This window comes from Corvus hawaiiensis, chromosome 6 (assembly GCF_020740725.1).
Source record: "Corvus hawaiiensis isolate bCorHaw1 chromosome 6, bCorHaw1.pri.cur, whole genome shotgun sequence".
Lineage (NCBI taxonomy): Eukaryota > Metazoa > Chordata > Aves > Passeriformes > Corvidae > Corvus > Corvus hawaiiensis.
Genome location: NC_063218.1, coordinates 31,899,906 through 31,923,840, shown reverse-complemented (window position 1 = coordinate 31,923,840; position 23,935 = coordinate 31,899,906). Strand labels below are relative to the sequence as shown.

The 23,935-nt window shown below is 38.6% G+C and overlaps 1 protein-coding gene across 1 annotated transcript; it reads right to left on the bottom strand.

The window, feature by feature from the left end:
• Window positions 1-589: 589 nt before the first annotated feature.
• FAM98B (family with sequence similarity 98 member B) lies at window positions 590-17,796 on the bottom strand. The gene is made up of 8 exons (XM_048305841.1): window positions 17,675-17,796; window positions 16,778-16,926; window positions 15,872-16,006; window positions 14,986-15,164; window positions 8,273-8,353; window positions 7,775-7,891; window positions 5,270-5,437; window positions 590-3,809 (listed from the first exon to the last, which is right to left on the bottom strand). Exons 1-8 carry the CDS (start codon window positions 17,737-17,739, stop codon window positions 3,450-3,452), a joined length of 1,254 nt encoding a protein of 417 aa, XP_048161798.1. The 5' UTR covers window positions 17,740-17,796; the 3' UTR covers window positions 590-3,449.
• Window positions 17,797-23,935: the final 6,139 nt, after the last annotated feature.

Below are 23,935 nucleotides of genomic sequence, written 5' to 3'. Positions count from 1 at the left end.
GCACAGGCAGCACTGTAGCACCCTGAACACTTGCTATTCTTCTTCACCTTATAGTAAACGTCAAAATACCATATCCTAAATTTGTTTTTATATGGGGAAATGGACATTTATTCAGTTATCTACAATCATGAGGGAAGACAAGAGGTGAAACTCCTCTTTATATGGCAAATCTGCTCTACAGTCTTATACAAAACAAGTTGTGGTTCTCTTTGTAATTACAGAAAGTAATAAAAAGAAAACTTGAGCAGTAATTGGAATATATTTCCTTAGTTTACATAAACACAAAAGCAGTGATCATATAGATCACTGTTTAATTTTTTTTTACTAAGATAAAATGTAACTGAGATTCCTTAGTAATCCCAAACAAACTCCTTAGACAAAATCCCAGACCTGTGACATACCTTGGCTGTTAAAATTTTCCTCTAGAATTATCTACAGCTTTCTCCATTTTAGTCAAAATATATGTTATTTTCATTACCATAAAAAGTAAGTTTCATCAGTGTTGTAAATCACCAGCAGTAATTCTTTCTTACAAACAAAGGAGGAACATATGGTAGTGGATCCAAATCACAATACACAGATGATGCAATAATTTCAAATACAGTACTTTATTCCTCAGTGTTTACAGCTGTTAACAAAAGTATCTCTCTCAATACCTGAAAAAAATCCACAACCTTTTTTTCAGTTCTTCAACAAACAAAACAATATTAATTTAGGTATTCACTAAGTGTGAATAAACACAAAAATGTTCACAAACATATATATGAAAATCTTTTACTTACAACAGAATTTTTGAAAATATTTTTTTTTTCAAGACAAAACTTGAGGTTTAAATCAATTACTCTCACGATGTTATTGCATTGTTTGAGAAATTAAAAGCATACATTCTGACAAGAGGACAGCAGAGGATACCTCCATGGAATATGGTGGTGCTTTAGTTTTCAACTACTGGCTTCACATTTTGAAATTACTTTAAAAAACCTGAAGTGGCCAGATTAAAAATCTCCAGCCTATTTATATTTCCATATTTTACATGGTCTACATACATATAATTGAAATATGATACTGAAATAATTTAACTGTTACAATTCAAGTGGGCATGTACCTGCTTCACTTGATGATTTACTTCATTCAGAACTGTCCTGCCTACTACAAACAGGATGGACTGATGAGTGTAAAAACATCAAGGCACATCCACATCTGCAGTTAAAACCAAATTAAACCCGTGCAACCTTGCATCCTAAGACTAATGAAACCTTTAAGTGTAGGTAAGTAGTTTGTTTTTCAGAGTGTATTTCCTTGATGAAGTCACATGCTTGACTGCTGGTTTACTTGTAGCAAAAAATAACATTTGGATGAGCAAACAGAATTTAATCTTAAGGCTTTGGTTGTTAAAAAACTATTCTCTGTTCCTTTGCTGACCAACACTTCACTCAAGGCCAGCAGTCTCATTTGGTATGTCATCAGTTTGTGAGCAATCCCAGACCCTTAGGCAAAAACCAAGCTCAGAATCAAGACAACCAGTACTGTGCTCCCACGTGACCCATGAGGGTCTCTCCATAAAGATTGCAGAGGCTGCCAAGGGCTTAAGCCAGTAAGAAGCATAGAAAAAAAATTGGCAAAGGAACTATAGTGTTAGCAGTTGGGTGACATTAAGCCATTATTGCAAAAGTTCACATCCCGGCTAACAAATTCTAACAAGGAAAACTTCTGCCTCTTTTTGTCAGGCACCTGCTGGGACCCTAAAGCCTGGGTAAAGCCATATCTATCGCATCAGAAGCAGCATTCTCAAGCAAACTGATGAGAGAGGAAATAACAGGAGAAAAACTTTTGAAAGATAATAATTTGATTTGGAGCAGAGCTTTATATTCATGCACAAAGTTGCCAGTGAAACAGGACGTGATACGTATGTTTATGGAAGTAACAAAACACCAATGAACACCGATAGGAAATTTGTGCAGAAAGAACTTCTAACTGAGGAACATAAATCCGAAATCAAATCCTAAAGTGCAACCCGCAGTTGAGCCTACAGTTACGAGTGCTTCAAGTCTGCTGTGCTATTTAATCATCAGACACACCAGGTTAATCAGATGCCTTCCTGAATCTCTGCAGTAACCTGACCCTGATAAATGCTGTCATGAGTACATTCAGGCATCATCCCCTGTTCCACCTCTGTTCTCAGGAGCGGCCTTACAACATGGGAGATCTGAGAGATACTGGGCAGCACAAACTCACTTCTTTAAGTGACAGCTCTAAATTTAATTCCTGACTACATATATTTACACAGCCATGATGGTATGACAGCTGACTTCTGTCTCTAGTACTGTAGCCACTCCTTCTTCTAGAGTAACAGTGTATGTAAGGGAGAAGGCACCTATACCATGTCAAGACAGGGCTTCTTTTAGGTTGGCAGAGTAAGAGAGAAAGAAATCACTGAGAAAAGGCAGCTGCTGTATGAGGTGTCTTACTAACTTATTAACTAGGCAGTTGGTGATTCCCAAACACAGAGCAGGCAGGGGAGAAGAGGAAAATTTAAAAAAAAAAGAGGGAAGAAGAAAAGGCAAGAAGAAATGTCATGTTCTTTTTTACGAAGCTCAGCTTATTCAAACTTTGTGTCTCAAAGCTGATACACAAGGTTATACACATGAATTCTTATCAGACATGACAGCTGCAGGTTTTCTGCCCAATCTGATCTTAAATTTTTTTTTTGAAACACCAATAACGGAAAACAAGTAAAATGAAAATAAAACACTATCAAAACTCACTACGATTATGAGTTTACAGTACACGCTCCGACCTTTAATGAGTGTCTGATACATTATGAACACAAAAAACAACCTGATTTGATTAACCTGTGTAAAGTATTAATTCACAGTGTTACTTTAATGTGAAGTTCTGCAAGAATAACCGAATCTAACTGAATAATTTTGACCAAAGCCTTAAGGATTTTAACATTTGAAATTAAAATTCATTTGTATGTCCCACATGAAAACTATGAAAGAAGAACAAGCCTAAAAGCAGCATTCTTGAGTCTTTTAAAAGTGGTTTCATCTAGTTCTTAGGCCTACTTTGTTTTTTCTACACAACATTTTGGAGCAGGAGAGTAGATATGCAACATGCAGTAATTAGAGAGGTCTGACCATTAATATATTTTTGTTTGTTTAGAAAGGGTTTTATTCCGTTTTCTGAGACTTACTTTAAATAACATGACAATAAAAAACACCATATAAGCAGTACGAAAACCAAGGACTTTAGTCATCAGATTTTAGTATAAAAGTTCTGTTCAGTTAACTAAAAGAACTCAGTGAGAACATCAGTTGGTCTAATGAAATGATTCATATGGTCATACTTAATTCTAGCCTAAACCCAAGTCAACATACCTAAATTCCTAATACCAGTAAATACCACCACTGTATCTTGCCAGTTACTCTGTCAAGATTTACAGTACTTTAGTATCTTCGGTATCCTCCTCCTCCTCTTCCACCATATGGATCACTATAGCCCCCCCTGCCACCATAACCTCCTCCCCTGCCACCTTGGAAGCCACCCCCACCCTGGAAACCACCGCCACCCTGGAAGCCACCCCCACCCTGGAAGCCACCCCCACCTCTTCCACCACCTCTGAAACCTCCACCTCCTCCTCCTCTACCCCCTCCACCCCCCCAGTTACCCCTTCCACCACCACCACCACCTCCCCAGCCACCTCTTCCACCACCTTCCTGTCGTTTTTGCCATGGAGGCATTTCGGGAGGAGGTGGTTCAATCTCTGTTGGTCTGCCTCCACGGTCAGGGACTCTCCCCATCAGAACCTATATGGAAAAATTGGTGATTTTCAGAGTTAAAAAATAATAGAAATAACTTGAAGAGACACAGGATTTTCTCCTGTGGACAGAGAAATGCTGCCTGCTGTTTTCAGGAAATACAGCCCCTCAGTGCAGTGCGTGACAGCAGAATCACTATCTCCTGTCCTTGTAACACCACAACAGAGCTCTTGAAAGTGTTCTCATTTTTCACCTCTAAAACAGAAATAACTGCAGCTAGCTGACTCATATTACTTTTGTGAAATTTTTATGAAGAACACTGCACACCTGAAGTATTAGTATTGCAATAAGCAATATACATACTTCATTGTAATATATACAAATACAAATATATATTCATATAGAAAGGATTCCTTATGATGTGGCTCTTCTACTTAAATTTCAAAGTTCAAGTTCAAACCTCATCAGCTGGCAAAAAACAAACTGGCAAATTGATGTGCAATTCTCGAAGGAACACCAGTTTGCCTACCATCAGAAACTACTGACACTCAGTACAGAGCTGGAACGAACAAAATATGCAATAGGCTGCAGTAACACTTTCAAGAAAAGGAAAAAAAAAAAAGAGCTCTTGACTATGGCAGGTATTACTCAGTGCACAAAAAGAGAAACTGTACTGGACAAAGTTACACAAAACATTAAGTTGAAGAACAAAGATGTACCCAAATAGGTCTTTTTGTTGTTGCTTTCAGATTTCCTAAACTTTGTGTGATCGTTGTTAACATTCCCTGATCAGTCCCAGGCACTCCAACTAAAGTTCTCTCAAGAAAAAAACCCCAACTTTCTCTGAGATCCTACAATAATTAAGAAATTTCAGAGTGTTCAGGATCAAAACATATTAAAGGATATAAATGAGGCAAAAACAATAGAAAAATCTGTAAATACAGGATCAATAAAAGCAGGTTTAGTCACCATTTGAATGGTGAAACTCACGTCACTACTCGCAAGCATCAGCTTTTACCACACACAAGAAAGCAGCACAACGTTGTTTCATTACTGTAGCCAAACCAGATAATTTTACTTTGCAGCAAAATGACATTTCCACAGAAACTTTTGTGATTTGTAACACACAACTAGATGAACTAGAGATGGCGGTTTACAAACCTAGCAACACAATCCTGGAAAGTTAGCCCAGGAACTGATACCACAAATACTTTTATGTATCTTTGATGTGCACAGTTCCACTGAACTCAAGAGGTCATTTGCACACACATGTACACCCCCCACATTGTTCCCTCTCATCTACACTACTCTGTTTCATCCTGTTGCATGACTGACTGTCCAGCAAGATAAAAAAAAGAAGTTTCTGCAATGTTTACTGGAATACTGCAAACCTTCCTTTCTTAAATGGATGAAAGCACCAAGCAAAACCAGTGTAATTCCAGAATTACTTTTGGTAGGTCTGTAAATTCCCATGTCCCTTTATCACATGCCAGAAACAAAAACCATACCTTGTTGATAGCACAGGCGGTTTTCTCCCGTGTTGATCCACTACTTGTTCGTATGATCTTGGACAAATCCTCGCGAGCAGCAAGAAGGTGAGCTAATGTAATGGTGGACTTCGGAGACAACGCATAGCGCTTGGGCTGATAGATCCGTGCTATTTCATCTGTTTTTACCTAAAGGATAACATCAAACAACTTACTTGCCAGGCATCAAACACACCAACAGACTTCCAATAAACCACATACTGGTCTCAGTAAGTTTCACGTCTGAAAATACAGACTACCTTACAAAACATAGTGCCAGTTATCACCAATTCTCTTCCTGTTGGTGGAGCTATTATACAGAAAGTGCTGCTGATTACGTATAATTGATGCTGAAACTTAGCACCATTACAAAAGAAACTCCTCTATCCACTGGCATCAAACAGATTCCTTAATGTCTTCCAACATGTCTACAGACTAAAACCTAAGGAGTACATCCTGCTCTCTCAAGAGCTTTCCATAACCATATTCAACAGACCGCTTCTAAATGTAATGAAAACAGAGCAGCTTCAAAGTAAGGTAAATTTGTGGAAAAAAACTGAAAATATACCAATGCTGCAAAACACTTATGTAAGCCATGAAAAAGTGAGACTAAGAAGGAGAGAGTATGAGATTTTTTCCAAACATGCTTTGATGCTTCATTTGTTTAACAAAAAAAGTAAAATAAATATACTTTCTGGGAAAATTTGGAATTATCTTCAGAGTGAAATAAAACATCTGATATTGGCTAGATCAGACAATAGGTGCTGAACCTTTACAAGACTGTTTTCCTAGGCAATTACTCCATCCTTTGTGAACCCAATTCAGTCTGCAAACTTATCCCTCTTGGGGACTGAACAAGTTACAAAAAACTGAAAAAACCCCCAAAAATGCCACACCATCAAAAGCAGAGAAACATATCAATACCTATTTAATGGTGGGGAAAAAAAGGCAAGCTAACAAATCTTAAAAAGACAACAATTTGTTTCTTTCTCTAAATTACATCAATGCCAGAACATTTTCAATTCTCAAAACCTTCTCAAAGAAGTTATGAACATCCTTCAAGAGAAATAAGGGGAAAAAAAAGATTGAAAATAGTATGTAATTTTGAATTAGTGTATAACTTGGTTATTTCTGTAACTGCATATATTTCACATCAACAGTCTTTAAAAGACAGGAAAATTAATCATCTGACTACTTTATCATCAAAAATCTCTTTATTGTTCTATTTCAAAAGGGCATTCATTGTTTTTCACATTGTTTGAATGGAACAATAGCAAGTGACAAAGTTTTAGTCTGCTTAAGTTAGTCATCAGTCACCTCAACTACATTTCAGAAGTATACTCTAAATCTGAAGACATATAATTGTATTGGTACAGCTGTAAGGAAGTTACACAAGTAGGGACATCTCCTGGCTTCTCTAAGCTAAATGCCCCCCTTTTCCTTTCTTGCAGCATAAAAGCATTCACAAACCCTTCAAAAGTTAGTGAGCCATTCCAACACAGCACAGCAGCACCCAGACTCATGTCTTGCACTGATATTTAGTGAACTTCATGAAGTTGATTCTGCATGTGTCAATGACAAATTGTGACACCGCAAAGACTGGTGACAAAGACAATCCATACTTTCAGTAAGCTTTCCAAATTTTAAGATTTATCCATCTTAAGCTTTCTACAGAAACCTTTGGCAGGAAAGCTGATCTTACCGCCTCCAGCTTCTCACACGTGCCTTCATCAAATTACAAACTTCATGTATCTTCTCTCCCTACTCTGCTGGATACACACAAGATATATTTCCAGCTCAGAAATATCATGACTGTTTTTTAATATACAAAGTTCTAGGAAATAGTACAAATGAAATTATCAGAATTAAAGCAATACCTGCAGAGCAAATAGAGAGGAGTGCTTTGGAATTTTTAGTGACCTGAAGGATTACAAGCAATTGTGTGATTTTCTCACACAAGTTACTATTCAAATAACCTGTTCAACTGCACGGCTGTTCATCCAGCAGCACTGAATCCAAGATAGGGGGCAGTCTCTGTAACCGCACAGACTTCATGAGCAGCCACGTTTTACACCCAATCTATGTTAAGGCCCAGTGTTTGTCTTACTTTTGCATCTGCATGAAAAGTGCTGAATTCCCTCCTAGTTTACTTCATTGGAGGGTGTTAGGTACAGAAAACAGGGAGATGGGAACTTTAAATATAAAGTGAGAAACCCCAACAAAGGATGCTAGAATTTCTAATTGTGAAGCTATAAATAGTCACAAAGGATAGGCTGTGCCACCTGGTTAAATCCATCCCCTTCCTCAATACCTAGGATTTGGATATTACAAATATTTGGATATTTGGGATGAGAAACAGGCTGGAAAAAAGATAACAGTGATAGAAGTTTATTTGTGTATTTACATGGTATGCATATTCTGTAGGAAGACTCGGGGAACTGTAGCAGACTCCCACCTACAGGAAGCAAAAAGTACATCAAGTTTTACCTTTGCTCTGTCAGACCAGCCAAAAGACTGTACAGTCACATCGAGCCTCTTCATTAACATCCGCCGTCGACACTCGTACTCACTGCAAAGAGCATCATTGATTTTTTCCAATCTTTCCTGCAGTGTTACAATAAAAAATTCAAACACTCAAATATATAAAGTTATAGAAGTCAATTCAAAGTTAATCCCATTTATCAACTAAGTTGTCTATCCCAAGGTGACTACTATAAACTACATAGCATCTATGTAATGCTACAGTAGTACATATATACAAAATGTTTTGAAACTGAACAACTGATGAATCAACACAAGGTCTGTTTTATAATGTCAATTCTGGAAGTATCTGATTATGATTGTTAGTATTTAGCAACTGAATTTTAGTATTAATATTCAGCAATAGAACAGTGACCTTAAAAATGCAAAGTTAAATGAAGCCATATGCATTTATTTTGACCATCCTGTTAAATGGAGAAAAGAAATGGAGAAACTTTTATTTACCACTTGGTCAGAGTTCAGAGGTTTTGTTAGCAGTGATTTCCCCACATGGTTATTTTTAACTTTTGAGAGAATGTCCTTTATCTGAAAAAAAACCATACATCTCAGAACACAAATATTTAGATTTATTTCAGCACAATTTGTTACAACCTCATTTTGTTACTTGGAAGATCAAACACAGCATGTTTGTTTCAGCAGACTCATGAAAACAGATACACATCTTCTGGCTTATGATCTACTTTAAAAAGATTTCCTGAATACTTTAAGAAGATGACCAGCCTCTATGCAAAAATATTTTATGGCACATCACTTCTCTTCCCATCAACAGAACAGTATCTATATAGCAAATTTATCAAGTGCAAACAGAAAGTAAGACTAGTTAAATTACTAATTTTACATATACCTAAGTGTTGTAACTACAACAGGAAGTTCAGAGTTCTGTTGCCAAATGCTACACTGGGCTACAAAAAATCTGGTGATGGGTGCTATGAAGAAAGGCAGGAGATATGATAGGTATGCAGTCATTGTTTCTCATTAACTTTATTCTAATCCTTTAAGTGGCTCCAGTTAACATTATGTTTAAAACTTCTGCATTCACTCCAAATCAAACTTGCTTATACTTCTTCCGCTAGTTCTTGCTCTCAATAATCAGAAGTGAAATATGCTCTGTCTTCCAACCACCACCACATTCTCCTCTCTCATTACAAGAAACCTCTACCTCCTCTTCTTGAGTGAACTTCCTTTGGCAAAGGTCTTCTGAAACCATTACCAAAAATGCTCAAAACACTTGTGCATAACTTTCCAGCCAACTGGTTTTTCAGCTGGAGTTGACTGCATGCATATTATTGTTCCTTCAAGTTTTGTACCCAGTCTGATGGAGTGAACTACATCTTCATTTCCTTTAGTAAATAACCATGGGGAACCAAGCAAAACAAGTAAAACTAGAGTTAATTTTCTTTTATATGTCAAAGGAAGGATTAAGGTGGTGCACAATCTACAGTAAAACCTGTAGCTGGGGACAGCCATTAGATACATTTGCAAGGATTGTAAGACTTCATGTGAGCACACAGGCATTCACACTACATTTGTTACAGAGGCATGGTTCAAAGCTCAGTTTTGAGTGTCACATATTACAGAAATATCATCTCTAGTGATTGCTAGGAAAAAAAATTCCAGAAGTCAGAAATCAAATTCTAGAGCACTCAGTTCATTGTTAAAAGAAATACTCAGAAAATCAACTCTCAGGAGTATATGTCAGGATTTTTGTAAGTATCTCAATTTTTTTTTATATATATGAAGGAAAAAAATCTGATCTCAAATTCTGTGCGAAAACCAAGATGTATGTATTTTGTTCTTTGTTTTTACATCACTGCTGGGCAGCACTATGGCAGGTTAAAAACACAATATCCCAGAAAAAGTCTGAGGTAAATACATTGTGCAGTGAACAAACTAAGGGAAAACTGTGTTTTGACTCTATCAGAAAAGATAGCCTAGTAGTATCTGAAAGTGGCCATCTAATTACTGTAATATTCCCTGCTGTTATATTTCATTCATATCAAAAGAGGTTACAATAAGGGTGAAGTTCAGTTCCATGTACCGTACTGATCCCAACACTCCTCTTTCTCTGATAATTCTTGCTTCTCTACAACCTTTATTTTCTTTGCAAAAAGCACTCCAGGGTTGTCTGTCTGTCTTCTGAATGTAGCCTTTTTTTTTTACTGAAGCATGTACACGGTGCCTGTCATATTCTGCTCCAAAGTGCAAATGTACCTAAGCAGAAACTATGTTTGAATTCAAATAAGTGCCTGAAGAATCAAAATCTGACGTTAATAATCAGCAATAGAATAAGATCAGTATGATAGCAAGAGATGAACAGATCAGTAATTAGTATAGAAGAAGGAATGAACAGCAGACTAATTAAAAATTCTATTGGGCAAGAGGTGTCTATTCATGTACCATTGAGGTCAGAAATATTACCTCAAAGGTTGAAAGGAAGAGAGTCTATCAAAATGAGACCAGCTGCTGAAACAAAAACCAGTACAACAAAATTAAAAATCTTCAATATAATTCACAGTTAGAGTGTGAAAGAAGATCTGAAAACCAGTGATGATGAATACTATCTAGAGGCTAGAATTATTTTAAGTTTGCAGCTGCAAGGACAACCAAGAGATAAATGCAACACTGGGCTCCACATACAAAAGCCACACATTCTGCCATCACAGGTCGATCAGCGCTGCATACTCCTGATTTCTATGAACTGAAAAGTGAAAGGAAGTTTAGAGAGAACAATTAAGGAAGATAATCAATGATAATCAGAACTAGAAAAACAAGAGCAGCTAAATGAAACAATCCTTTATTGACTGAGAAACCAGCCCCAAATTTCTGCAGCCTCTTCCTTCCAAGTTAAAAGAGAATACCAATGTAATTCTTATCCAGTACAGCCTTACTAATCAATAACAGTTAAGGAGGAATCTCTTCACTGATGAACTGGTCTATGCTTATGACACACTGTAAAGTCATATTCAGAACACTGAATCTGCACTTGCTCCTCACTCCCATCAGCAGGGCTCATGGGGAAATTCTACTGCTATAATGGTGAAATAAGATAAGCTGCCTTACAGTTGCAGAATATGTTGTCCAGCTATGACTGATGACAGAGGTATGAACACAAGAACCCTGACACACAACAGTCTGCCAAAGGACAAGAATACAATGGATGTGAGAATCATCTATGTTATAACCCATACTCCCACAGACAGCAGTTGCCCTGGATTGAGAAGGATAAGCAGGAGTCCAAAAAAACACCACAACCTAAAGAGAAGCCTGCACATATAAGTGGGAACAATACTAAAAGCAGGGCCCAGATAAAAGAGCACTGAAAACATACTCAAAGAAACATAAAACATATTCTAACAGCCAAATCATCCTAAAGATTTTACACAGTCAGGTGTAAAAAGCAAACCAAATAATTAGAACTAGATGTAGACAAGAATATTTGACTATTTGACATACTGTGTAATCAATGACCTTGGTAACACTAGAAATTTATGGGATTGCTTCGAAAAGTTCACACACTCTCTAAATATAAAATGAAATAAAACGTGAGACAAAAATACCAACTTCAAAATCTGCTCATAAAAATACACAGTTATTCTACTGTTACCAAATGAAGTGTACCTTTATGTATTGAACATGACATTTCTCATTTGTTTTGTAATTTTGTACTACTGAAAAAAAAATTTAGCTCACATTTCATTATCATGTTCAATATATTTATTAAATATCCTCATCTGTCAAAACAGTAATTTTTACGTTTAATACCTCTTGCACAGAAAAACATCACGTATGAATGCACCTCCAGGGTTTTTTGAGATTTTGAAAAAACCTGACCTGGGGACAGGTGTCATTTTATTAAGTCAAAATATCAACACTTTGAGGAAAGAACATTACCCTGATTAGTCATCAGGTGTACTGTACAACTGTACAGTTGCAGAGCGATCACCTAAAATCTTAAGCACAAAATATTTTTAAGCCTCTCTTTCATATACCTGCAGATAAATTCAGTATTTATCTAACTCTAAATACATTTTTGTTTGACCCTGATGTCTGGTGAACAGGACAACTCTTTTGTCTTGTTCCCTGCAGTTACATTAATACTTACTGTCCAGGCACCATTACATCCATAAAATTACCACAGATCAACAGTTAAATGTAATACATTAATTAAAATATTAATAAATTCTAGGATGTATACCCAAATATGTAAAAAAAAAAAATTCTTCTAGCATTTCACTTAAGTGTTATGTTAGCTTAATTTTGACTTAGTTTGTTTGGTAGCCCTTTATAGTTTCTTTTCATTCTACTGATATGTGAAAAGTAGCAGAGTACTTTTCATAACGCGGGCAAAAATGTTCAGAAGTCTTTTAAATAATATCACATTAAGAGTTTTTTCAGATAAACCGTATTAGAATGTCACTTTGTAATTAGGTGTGAAATTCACACTACCTGGATTGGAAAACAGCCAGATGTAAGCACTAGTTACAAAGCACAACAGTGGCATAAAGTTTTCTGAATCTTTCATCAATGTTCATTTAGAATTTATGGAGGTTTTGGCACTACGTTTCAGAATGACTCCTAGATTCCCGCTTTGTAAATATACTTTACAAGGGAACAGCATCTTAAACAACTGAAAAATTACTACTAGTTTTTCAGTATTATACAATAGAATAAAATACACTTAGAGGTAGAAGGCTGTTCTCTCACATTTTCACAGTGGCTATGTTGATAACCACTACCCTAGGTAATTACAGGAGATGGAAAAGATACTTGCTATGATCGTATATTCAAAGTTTGAGCTACTATAAAACTCATTTTGAATGAAGAAAGGAATCCTGATTTTATACTAGTCTCTTAAATAAACTGGAAAATTACTTAAAACAATAAATGTTCTAATGTTCCATACCAAAATACAGTGTGTGATCTCTCCCTTTGGTAGGTTGCTGCTGCACAGCCAAACTATTCTCAGAACTACTCCCACAGCTACTGACAATGCTGAAGATGCTGGACAGAGACAAAGAGTAGACATGTTGAAATGCTGCAGATACATGTGCAGATACACTAAATAAAAATACTAGATCAGTATGTAAGCCTGTATTATGAATGACATAAATGACATTATGAATGACTAAACATCAACAGTGCAATTTTATGCAGAACCTAACTAAATCAAAAGCAAAAAAATATTTGGAAAAATAAATGGATCATTTCAAGTGAATTTCTGTGAGCATATAAAAAAAAGTAACAAAATGGTGCTCTTAAAAAAATGTTTACAAAGCCAATGAACTTTAATTGGTGGCACCACCTTTCTAATGCAGCTATACCTATAAATGTAGGTCTCTAACTCTTGCTCCCTGCAAATATAACTCGAAACTTGTCCTATATTAAAGTAATGAAGGACAAGTAAACACAAAGCAGAAACGCTACAAAATCTCCTGCAAGGCAGGGAAAAAATCCTTTGTTTATAAGGGATGAAACGCACAGAGAACAAATTACTCTATTAATTTGGAGTCACAGAAGATGAACGAACTAGTTTTGCCACCTTTCTACACTTTGAAGTGAGTAAAAGTGGTATAACCACTGTGGAACTGACAGACCTGAGAACTACTGGAAAATAGTCCAGGCAGCATTATTAATAAAAACCCAACCAAAAGCAAAGATAAAATGCTTTTAAGATTCTGCTCATTTTAGTACTTCTGAAAGTTTAACAGTTTATACAAACTGGGACGCCAACACTATGCACAATTCAAGCCTGTGATCCTATCGGATAGGAAATCTTGGACTTTGCAAAAGGCAGCAGATACCAGCTGTCTAATAATTCAAAGGAAATGCTCTACTATCACTATGTGTGTATGAAGGAACTGGTGCTCCAGGTCTGGTCTTGCTGTCCCACAACTGCAGAACTGGAATCCTATCCCTATAATGGGATGAAACTAAATCTGTACCTGAGAAGTGAAGCAAAGAACTGAGCAAGGAAGGCCACCAGCCATGGTTGCAGCCTATAAACACACATGGATGTAAACACAGCTAACACTCATAGAGGGAGAGCAGCACAATCAGGCCAGTTTCAAACCATTAGTTACTAGCTGTAACTCTGACATTTTCATTCTCAGAACATTGCTTTTTGAAAACAATTTTTGAAAACTGTTTTTTCATCCCTTCAAAAATATTTACCGGATGTAAAGATTTCCTTAGAACTAAATGTATCAGGCACAGTTAATAGTGTAGGAATAGTCATGTCTGTTTGCCCCTGGGTGATGCCTTTTATAAATGAACCTATTAAAGGTTTTGTCTTGTCATGCTGAAGAGAGATGTAAGAAAACCATGCAAGTAACAGGCCCCCTCCCCAAACTCTCTGAATATTCAACTGCCCACTGGCTGATGAAGAAGAAGAAAAAAAAGAAGCACAATCATGTAAAATTATTAAACTCAAAGACCCAGAAGCAGAGGGAGTTTTTATTCTACCCTTAAGGGGGGATTGGTCACTCTCTCCCCAGATACCAGAGAGAGATGAAGAGCAAAACTTTTATCTGTCTGACAAAGAAGGTAACTTCCACCTCAAGAGCCTATTTACATTCTGCAGCAAGGAAATCAGACTAAGGATCACATCAGTGAAATGAGTTAGAACCTAGAGGGACACCATGGAAAGAACTATCTTGCTGAATAAGGTTTAACAGGGCTTATTCACTGAATACTGGCAATTCAGGCATTTTCATCCTCTTTGCAACTAAGGCAATAGCACCAACAGAACCATACTTGCAATTAAGAAATTAATAAACTAAAAAGAATTTAAGTTTTGGATATTAAATTTAAATACATCCCAGAAATTACTACAGGTATATAAAGGCACAATCAGTTATTACCCAAAGTCTTCTGCTTGCTGCAGCACATTTGAATGGGTAAGAGGAAAACTTATAATTGAAACTTGCATGGCAAAGTACGTCTTACCAGGTACATTGCAACCTCAGGGAAATGCTGAAATACTTCAACTCAAACCAGTTTAACTTAAAACACTCAGCTGGCTTTCAGAATTAAAATTCTTTTGCACTTGTCAGATAGGGCTTTTATGGGTGAGACTGCTAGGCCTCAACTCTAGGATCAATGCTTACAGAGATAGTGCTTACAGTTTAGCAACAGAGAGAAGACGTAAAAGCCCATACCTTTTGTTCCACGCTGGTTAACAAGGGAGGAATACCAGAAGATGGGGAGTTTGGCAGACCCAGTGCATCGCAAATAGCTTGCACTTCCTGAATAATTTCATTGTGCTTTTCCAAATGAGAGCCCTTACTTTTCTTGCTGTGCAGTATCTTTAAAGCCTGAAGTTCTGTACTTAGAAATACTAGAGAGAAAAGCACCATAATGGCAGATTTAGAGATGCTTAAGTATTTCTGCATCCACATTCTCAGTACAGCTACAATATATACATTTGTAAGATAACCATGATAAAACGGAGACTTTCTCAGTTCTCTTCTGAACAGGTCAGTATCAGTTTCCTATTCTTTACCTCAATTTCCTCTCACCTGACTTCCTACCTTCAGTCTACACACTGCATTTAACTGTTCAACTCCCTTCTGCCACTAGACCCCAAATTCCTTGGCTAGTTTCATGTTATCACACTGGTTCCTGCTGCCACTCCTTTGTCCAAGTCCAACTTAAACTTAGACGTTGTTTCTCTCAATTCTGCTTTCAGCACGTTCAAACTGTGCAGCTTTTCTGTTCAAGCTGCCCTGAGATCCCTCACAAACACAGGAAACAAGGTCTCAGTTTAGGTGAGCTGGAACAATTGGATCAAGAGAGGGATCAGGAGGCCTCAGTAGGTTGCACCATACTTTTAAAAGAAATTTTAGTTTCTGCTAAAACAGGTTTCTAATGCTGCTCTATTTTTCACTTTGCACAAGTGAGTTGATGCATGCTGAGCTAGGATGTAACAACTGTACACATCAACTTAAAAACACATAAAGAACTCCTCAATGTAAATTGTACAGTAATAATAAAGCATGCACCTAAAATACTGTATTATAAATGGGAAAAATTATTATTACTTACATAGGAGTTTAAGACAATCTTCTTTCTCTCTTAATCTATCTTTGATGTCTCCAGATATCAATGATGAATACGGACAAGCCATTTCTCTCAGAAAGCCACTAATTTCAAGCTGGAAGCTCTCTATATCTTTCACACCTATGGAAATAAATGCACAATTAATGGCTTTTTACAGAAACATCAAACGGCAATCTAATTTTTTTAACTTATACACTTCAATTGCAGATTTCAACAGTCCAAAGATCAACCACCTACCACCCCAGTAACATTCTTCTTTAAAAAGTCCTACATACAAGCAGACATGGCTTCTAATAGTATATTGTACTCGTGCTTTGAATGAGGTAATGCTACAGAAGTCTGTGAAGACATGAATGCAAACGAACATCAGCAGGAAGTGAACAGTTTATGTTACTAAATAGCATGATTTTCTGATGAAGAAGTCACAGGAGTCATGAACTCATTATTTTCAGTGATTGTTTTTAGTTCCACTACTTTTCTGGTGAAAACAAAAGTAATATAAAATCCCATCCAAATTCCAGCACTAGACAGAAATAATCAGGCAGTGCTACCTAGCACCTCGTGTGCCCACACATGGTGCTGACTGGAATATTGCATTGGATCAACAGCCCGAAAATACCCAGCACTGCAATTTATGCCATCAAAATATGATTGCAGGTGCAAATGTACTTTTTACATTTACGTATATATATCTAAAGCCACCCCAAATCACCTTCTTTCTCCCTTTTGAAACAGTCTTCACAACACAAGTCCTTAAACTAAGAGCTGCTTATACACAAAAGCAGCCTGGGTTTGGCTACCTTTCAGCTTTCTTGTAAACTTCAACACTGCAATTTCACTATTAGCTGAACAATATGGGTCTAAATCCACTGTAAATTAACGTTCATATACCATCTGTTGCAGTGATGCTTTCTTCCATATTACAAAGTGACTTTATCTGGGAACCTAACCAAACGCAAAGCTCAAAAAATTCTGGTGAAGACAATCCATTTTCTGCTGCTTTATTCAGGGCTTCCTCCTCCAACAGGGCACCCGTGTACCTGTACAGGCAGATAAGCATTAGTAATAAGTAAGCGTAACATAAAATATACATATTTTCCAATTATTTTACTCTAAGCTGGTTAGTAACTACAGTTAAAGGAATTAGTCTTTCTACATTACTTTTGTTAACCAAAAAATTATTGGTCCTTTACAAACAAAATAGTTTGTCAGAAAATACAAGGCGGGCGTTTTCACATGTCTATATGAAAACAGACTTTGATCTCTCAAAACACACCAGCCAGAGAAGAACTCTAGTACTAATTCAAGTGTTTAGTCAAATTGCCTCCTAACATTAACAATTCACTGCCCTGGAGTACTGGGAATAATGTAACTGAAAATTAAATTTTGCACAGATTTTGTCCCGTACCATCCGAAGCACATCGCGGGAGGTGGGCAGGCACCACAGAACGAGGTGCTGCCCCGCCAGCCTCCAGCGGCCGCCCCAGTGCTGACCACCGCTGCTGCACCCCTGCACCCCACGGAGCGCCCGGGCTCCTCTGCCCTCCCTGCACTACACCCGGGGCGAGCCCACCGCCCACGCCGTGACCCCGCTCCCGGCCGAGGCCCGGCCCCGCCGAGCCCCCAGCACCCGCCGAAACGCAGGGCCCGTCCCTCCGCCGATCCCGCGCTCCCCTTCACTCCCGCCTCCGGCCCGGCCTCTCGCCCTCGGCTGCGGTGGCCCGTTCCACGCCCAGCCGGGCTGCCCTCAGCCCCTCGCCGGGGGAGCCGCCGCTGCTCCCCGGTTACCCCAAGGCCTCCAGCGCGTCCAAGATGTCGCTCTCCATCCCCGGGCCCGGCGGCAGCTCCCTCATGCCGGCGCCGCGCCGCGCAGTGCCCGCCTCAAACCGGCCCTCCGCAACCCGCGCCCGCCGCCGCGTTCCGCTGCCGCCACACGGGAGCCCCGGCCGGGGGGAGGCCCCGGGCTGCCCCCGCCCCTCTCTCGGCGGCCGCCCCCGCCCGTATCTGGGAATGAGCCTTCCACACAGCCCTGCTCTGCCTTTCCGCCCGCGATGGGGAGCGCCTGGGTTCCCTCACCCTTCCGCGACGGGGCTCGTCTCCTGGGCCTGCGGCTGTGGTCCGGATTTGGCCCCAAACCCCTGCACGCTCCAGTCGGCTACCCTGCTCCATCGGATACCAGCCACCTGGAGACATACAGGGCCAGGAGAGACCACAGCCACCCTTTTGGGCTCCGGACGTGGCTCATACGCAGGGCAGCCAGCTCTGCCACTCTTATCCCAAGCTGCCTCTGGGATGTAGTTCGAAAAAGCAGGTTTTGAGGCCTGGACTTACGCGATATTTCTGGGACCTCTCAAATTGTGAAATTCTGCCTGAGATGGTGCAACCTATATCTCCTGGGCATCTGTAGTCCTGATTTTCCACTGTGGGGTACCTCAGCCCTGCTGTGCTTTATTTTGGCTGAGGTGAAGTTAATTCTCTTCACAGTGGCTGGTATGGGGCTGTGTTTTGGGTTAGTGCTGAAAACAGTGTTGGTAATATAGAGGTGTTTTTGTTATTGCTGAGCAGCAGTTGCACAGAGCCAAGGCTTTTTCAGCTTCTCGTATTATCATAGTAGAGAGTACCTCCACCTGTGAAGGGACTGGGGGGACATGGGAAGCTGGGAGGGGGCACAGCCAGGACAACTGACCCCAATTACCAAAGGGATATTCCAGGCCATGTGGCATCATGATCAGTATATAAAGCTAGGGGAAAAAGGAGTAAGGGGGGATGTTTGGAGTGATGGCATTTGTCTTCCAAGTAACTATTGTCCTGGGGATGGCTGAACATCTCCCAGCCTGCCCATGGGAAGCAGTGAATTAATTCCTTGTTTTGCTTTGCTTGCATGCACGACTTCTGCTTTATGTATTAAACGGTCTTCTACCTCAACCCACAAGTTTTCTGGCTTTTCCTCTTTATTTTTTAACTTATGTGTATTCTTACTTTTTGGATTCTCTCCCCAGCCCCAGTGGTGGGGGAGCGAGTGAATGGTTGCATGATGCTTAGTTGCCAGGTGGTGTTAAACCACAACAGCCCTTTTGACCTTCTTTTACCAGTGTTCTCTTATATGGACCTTCAGAAAATCCAGTGGCTGAATCTATGATGAAGACCAGAAAGGCATACAATCGGATGGAAGTAATTATAACATAGATGTTCTTAACGTATGAAATCTCCACAATTTTTGAAGCAACTATTTTGAATTATTTCTATTTAACAGAAGACGTGGCTTTATTGAGTGCTAAGCTTTAAAAAGTGAGAATCAGGACAGCCATGACATCCTCCCACACCCACAGACAGAAATGTAGAAATTAAAAACATTGTTTATGGCAGTCGGGGAAAGAAGAGCATCCTGAAGGCTGACACACTTATGTTGACCATCTGTGTACATCAGTGCCAGTACCTCAGCAGTCTCTTTCACAGCTCACAACTGTCTTGTACCATATGACTGAACTTTAAAGGGACTTTTGTTTCAAATGGGCTAACATAATTTCCCTAAATGAAGGAGCATGCATCTGAGAGCAGAGATTCCGAACATAAACTCTTGCTCCTTTTTAAACATTAACATCCAATTAATAGAATGAAAAAACAAGGCAAGCAGAACTGGACAGAAATAGCCAGTTCTCTTTTCCTTTCTGTTTTAAAGTATTATCTCCGTGCTAGCCAGAGTGATTCATCACTGTACAGTTGTTCTGCAAAACTGAGCAGTTTTCATATCAGTCAACAATGTAGGCTAAGAAAAAGAACTGGGAATAATTACAAGTAAAACTAGCATAACATAATCTATCAAAACTAAAAAGAAATCTGGTAATTTAAGAGATACTGTGTGTACAAGTAGGTGGCAGCATTATTCCCAGGGTCTCTCTGTAAATTTTCCTACATGCCATTAAAGTATTTTGCTAATTTATGTTACAGGACAATACCTAAATTAGTAATTTCTTCCACTGTCTTTTGATAGCATTGCTTATATCTTTCTATCTATCTATATACCTATACCTATATATATATGATATATATGATAGCCAAGCATATGTATCAGTCACTGTTTTAATTCCACAAGGTGTTCTTGAAAAATTGTAATTTTTCTTTATACTAGAGATGTTCTGTGTATGAGGGAAAACAAGTTGGAATTTCCCAAGTTGTCTCTTGACACCCACAATTGAAAGATGATTTTGGTTGTGATTATATACTTTCCTCTCATAGTGTTACCATTCATGCAGTCCACAGCTTTCTCCGTGTCCATTACTGAGTTTCCCATCTGTGGGGGAAGGAAAAAGAATCATGAGAAAACTGTCTAAAATACATTTTGTAACCATCTATGCCCATGGGTGTGGACTTTGCCTTTTCCCCATGCCCTTTGCAATATACAAACACAGGACCACAAACACACAAGGGAGAATACCAAAGGAAGAGGTCTCAGCACACAGCCATTACTTTCCAACAGAAGGCCTATGTGACTTTAGCTATGTCACCAGTGCCCTAGAGCTTTTCAGTTTTTGTCAGGATTTCTTTTTCACTAGTCTGCCAGCTAGCCATCTCCCTCAGCAGTCAGATAACTCTTGGTGCTAGCACAAGGAAGAAATAGAAATGCACAGCCAGGATTAGAAAATGAAGATCTGGATCAGCACTGGCTTGAATCAGCTTGAACTGATACAAAATGGCGGCTGTGTCTGTCTGCACAGCAAAGTGAAGACGGGAATTTTGGGGAAAGGTCTTCTGCCAATTTATTATTATGTATTATTAGGTATGAAATCTCTACAATTACAAGTTGCCTGTAATCTCGCTAAAAAACAAAATACATGACTCAGTTTTATATTGAGGTAGGTAAACCTCAACCATTTACTTGTGTGAATATGACAAGTCACAAATTGTTATGCTGTCAAAACTGCTTGAGAGATGTTCCTGCTGCCAGACTTGCAATGGGCATTCTCAGACAGCCTCATGGGAAGAATGGGGTGGAAGGGTCCTGCTTACTGCTGCAGCAGGACCATCACCTCCTGGTCTGCACTGCCAGCAGAGATGGCTTTGGGTTCTATGTGGTAGGCATTAGCTATTTGCTCCTAGAAGGAAAAATAAAGCTGCCCACAGACGCATCAGCTGCACATTTAAAAACTTCATTGCTTAGTCCTTCTCATATAGGAATAAAAAATGAGATTTCTTGAATTCAAACAAAACGGAGGCAGACACTATTTTAATGCAGGAGAGGTACAAATAATTTGTAGTACTAAGAAACATTTAGCATACAATTAATTGACCACTAGAGGGGATCATAGGAGTGGAGTAGGAGTTGAATGTACTACATGATAAATGCTTTCCTCTAATCCAGGCTCACCTACCAGCGATGTTGTACTGTATGTGCACAGTTTAAAAATTATTGAGAAAAGAAAGCACTCTCTGTGTACTTAGGTTGATATAAGAAGCTTATATTAAGTTTAAAATACATCAATAACAGGTTTACTTGTTACAATGACATAGCTTCTTTACACAGATATTTTTCACCAGTTTAACTTAGTACAGAATAAGTCTGTTCAGCTTCCATCTGTAAAACAGTGCTAATCATTCTTTTAACTTAGAAAAAAAAATCGGTTCTGTTCTTCAGACTTGCTGTCATTTAAACAAGTGTAGCTTGCTTGTTTAAAAACTAATGTTAAGTTGCTTTTAATCCTTCTTGTTCTTATCTTTAAGGATGATTTAGGAGTAGCCACCCCAGGCAGTATAAACCTCATTACATCATTGTGGAATCGGACTGCAAGTTGACATTGATCTATGTATTTTAATTACATCAGTCTCACAAAAAAAGTATTTGCAATATGAATGATGTGATATCAATGTCACCAAACCTGAACAAATTTCCACTAGCTACAAGGATCCTGCCCATCCTTTTACTAGCTATCCTGCTGAAACTGAACTTGACATCCCATCATAAATATTTGATTTAGAAATCACCCTTCTAACATCTTCCAGACCAAATCAAGGCACCTGAAGTAGTGACATCAAAGTTTTCAGTCCAGAATGAATTCTTTCAAGAAACTATGCACAGTAATAAATTCTGCAGAATGCAAAATTCATTTCCTTGAAAATCGACTGCTCTCAAATGACTTTGTTGTGGCACATCTCTCTGCACAGGGGTGGGAGAGGTCAGAGCCAGGCAGCCATCAACACCTTGCACAATGACTGCAACATACTCACTAGTACCCTTTTTCCAGTACTTGTCTAAAAAGATGGTGGCTTTTCACTGTCCTTGAGTTGGAATAAAATGAATAATAGCTTTGTAAGGTTATAGACTTAATTGCACACATTTGAAGTTACTGAGTTCTGTCATTTACCTTTGAAGTAGTAGGTGTGGGGCCTAAATATTTCAGTGAGACATGCTTGTACCTTTCAGCATCACTAAATAAATATAAATAATCTGCTTCTCTTTTTTTCTAGAGGTGTATTACAAGAGAAGCATTATGACTATTGAAAGAACCTAGATTTCTTTTTGCTTAAGTGGAGTCTAATGTGGAATATTAATACACAAAATACAGAAAGAAAGGCGCTGAACATAAGCAGCTTTATAAAAGGGAAAGCTGAGTGACTCGTGGAATTGCCTGCACCTTTCACCTCTGTCAGGGGACTCAGTTTGTCTTCTTGCTACCGACATAGTAATTATACTGTGAGGACTAATTACTTCTGAAATTTCTGGTTTGTTGTTGTTGTTGTTTTTAAAGAAAAAGTGAGAAGATGATTTAGCCCATAGGTGCCCAGTGAACATTTGTTTGCAGAAGAGGGTGCAGAGTGCACCCTCTCCTGTAGATGTTATTCCATTATGAATGAGATTGAAGCCACAAACTAGTGCAACATATTAAGCGAGCAAAAAAAGACAGACCTGCAGTAAGTCTGGCCCCTGCTACAGCAAATGTTCAGCCTGGCAGGACAAAGCAATGAATATTCCAAGTTCATATTTCTCATTCTTTTAAAAATAAACTCTGCCCGTTTTGCTCTTCAGACCATATGGCATGAATCATTTCAGGGAAGCATTCATCACATCATGATTTACACTGACATTATTTCTTAGAAGTTAAGTGGTGGGGCTTCACTGGGAGCAGCTTCGTGTATTACAGCCATTCTCTTCTCTTTCACTTGTTTCACTGAAAGGTAACTTCATTAATCTCAGCTCAAAACTGGAGTTACAGGAGTGAAACCCAAGCACAAAGTGTTCCTGTTTTTAGGTTTTCTGGTTGAAAATTAATTTACTCATAAACACAAGCTTTTTATTTTAAGCTTTTATTCTCGTGTGTGATGTAGTCATAGGTGCCCAATTGCTACTTTGTTTTCATTTTAAGAAAGTACAACAGAAAAAAGTCTTATGATAGTTATAGCAAATACAAATTTAATTAGAAAATGCTGAATATTTAAATGGAAAAGAAGGTATGTGATCAGGAGTGTGAGTTCCTGAGAGGGATTCCCTGAGAGGGATTCCCTGAGGTCAGAAACCTGCTACCGAGTCCTGTGTCAGTAACACTGGAAGACTGCAGAGTTGTCCAGGAAAGCCTGTGAACAGGGGCACCACAGACACTGTGCTGCATCCATAGGGAAACTGGGTATGTAGATTTGCAGCAGCTCCCTCTCTCAGCTCTCAACTCTCTTTTATCACTACCTGTTTCTTTTTTTCCATGGATTTCCCAAAATTAAGTGAATTTTCTGTGGGTTTTCCCCCTATTAACCCCCTGCTGAGAGATCAGAGAAAGAACTTCTGCACATAGTAAGACAAAATTATTTCTCTGCTAGTCATGTACACAGCGTGACCTTGGGAAATCACTTAAAGCTTTATACTTCAGGTGTAAAAGAACACTGTTATCTGGGTAGTAAAGCTGGTAGACCAGAACGTAATACATATAAGAAATAATAATCATCCTTCTGACCTTGACTGATAAAATGTAAAGTATCAGAATATCTATCCTAGTGAAAGTAAAAGACAGGAAACATGGAATATTATTAAATGATGGGAATAGTTTACTTCTTAAAAAAATCCGT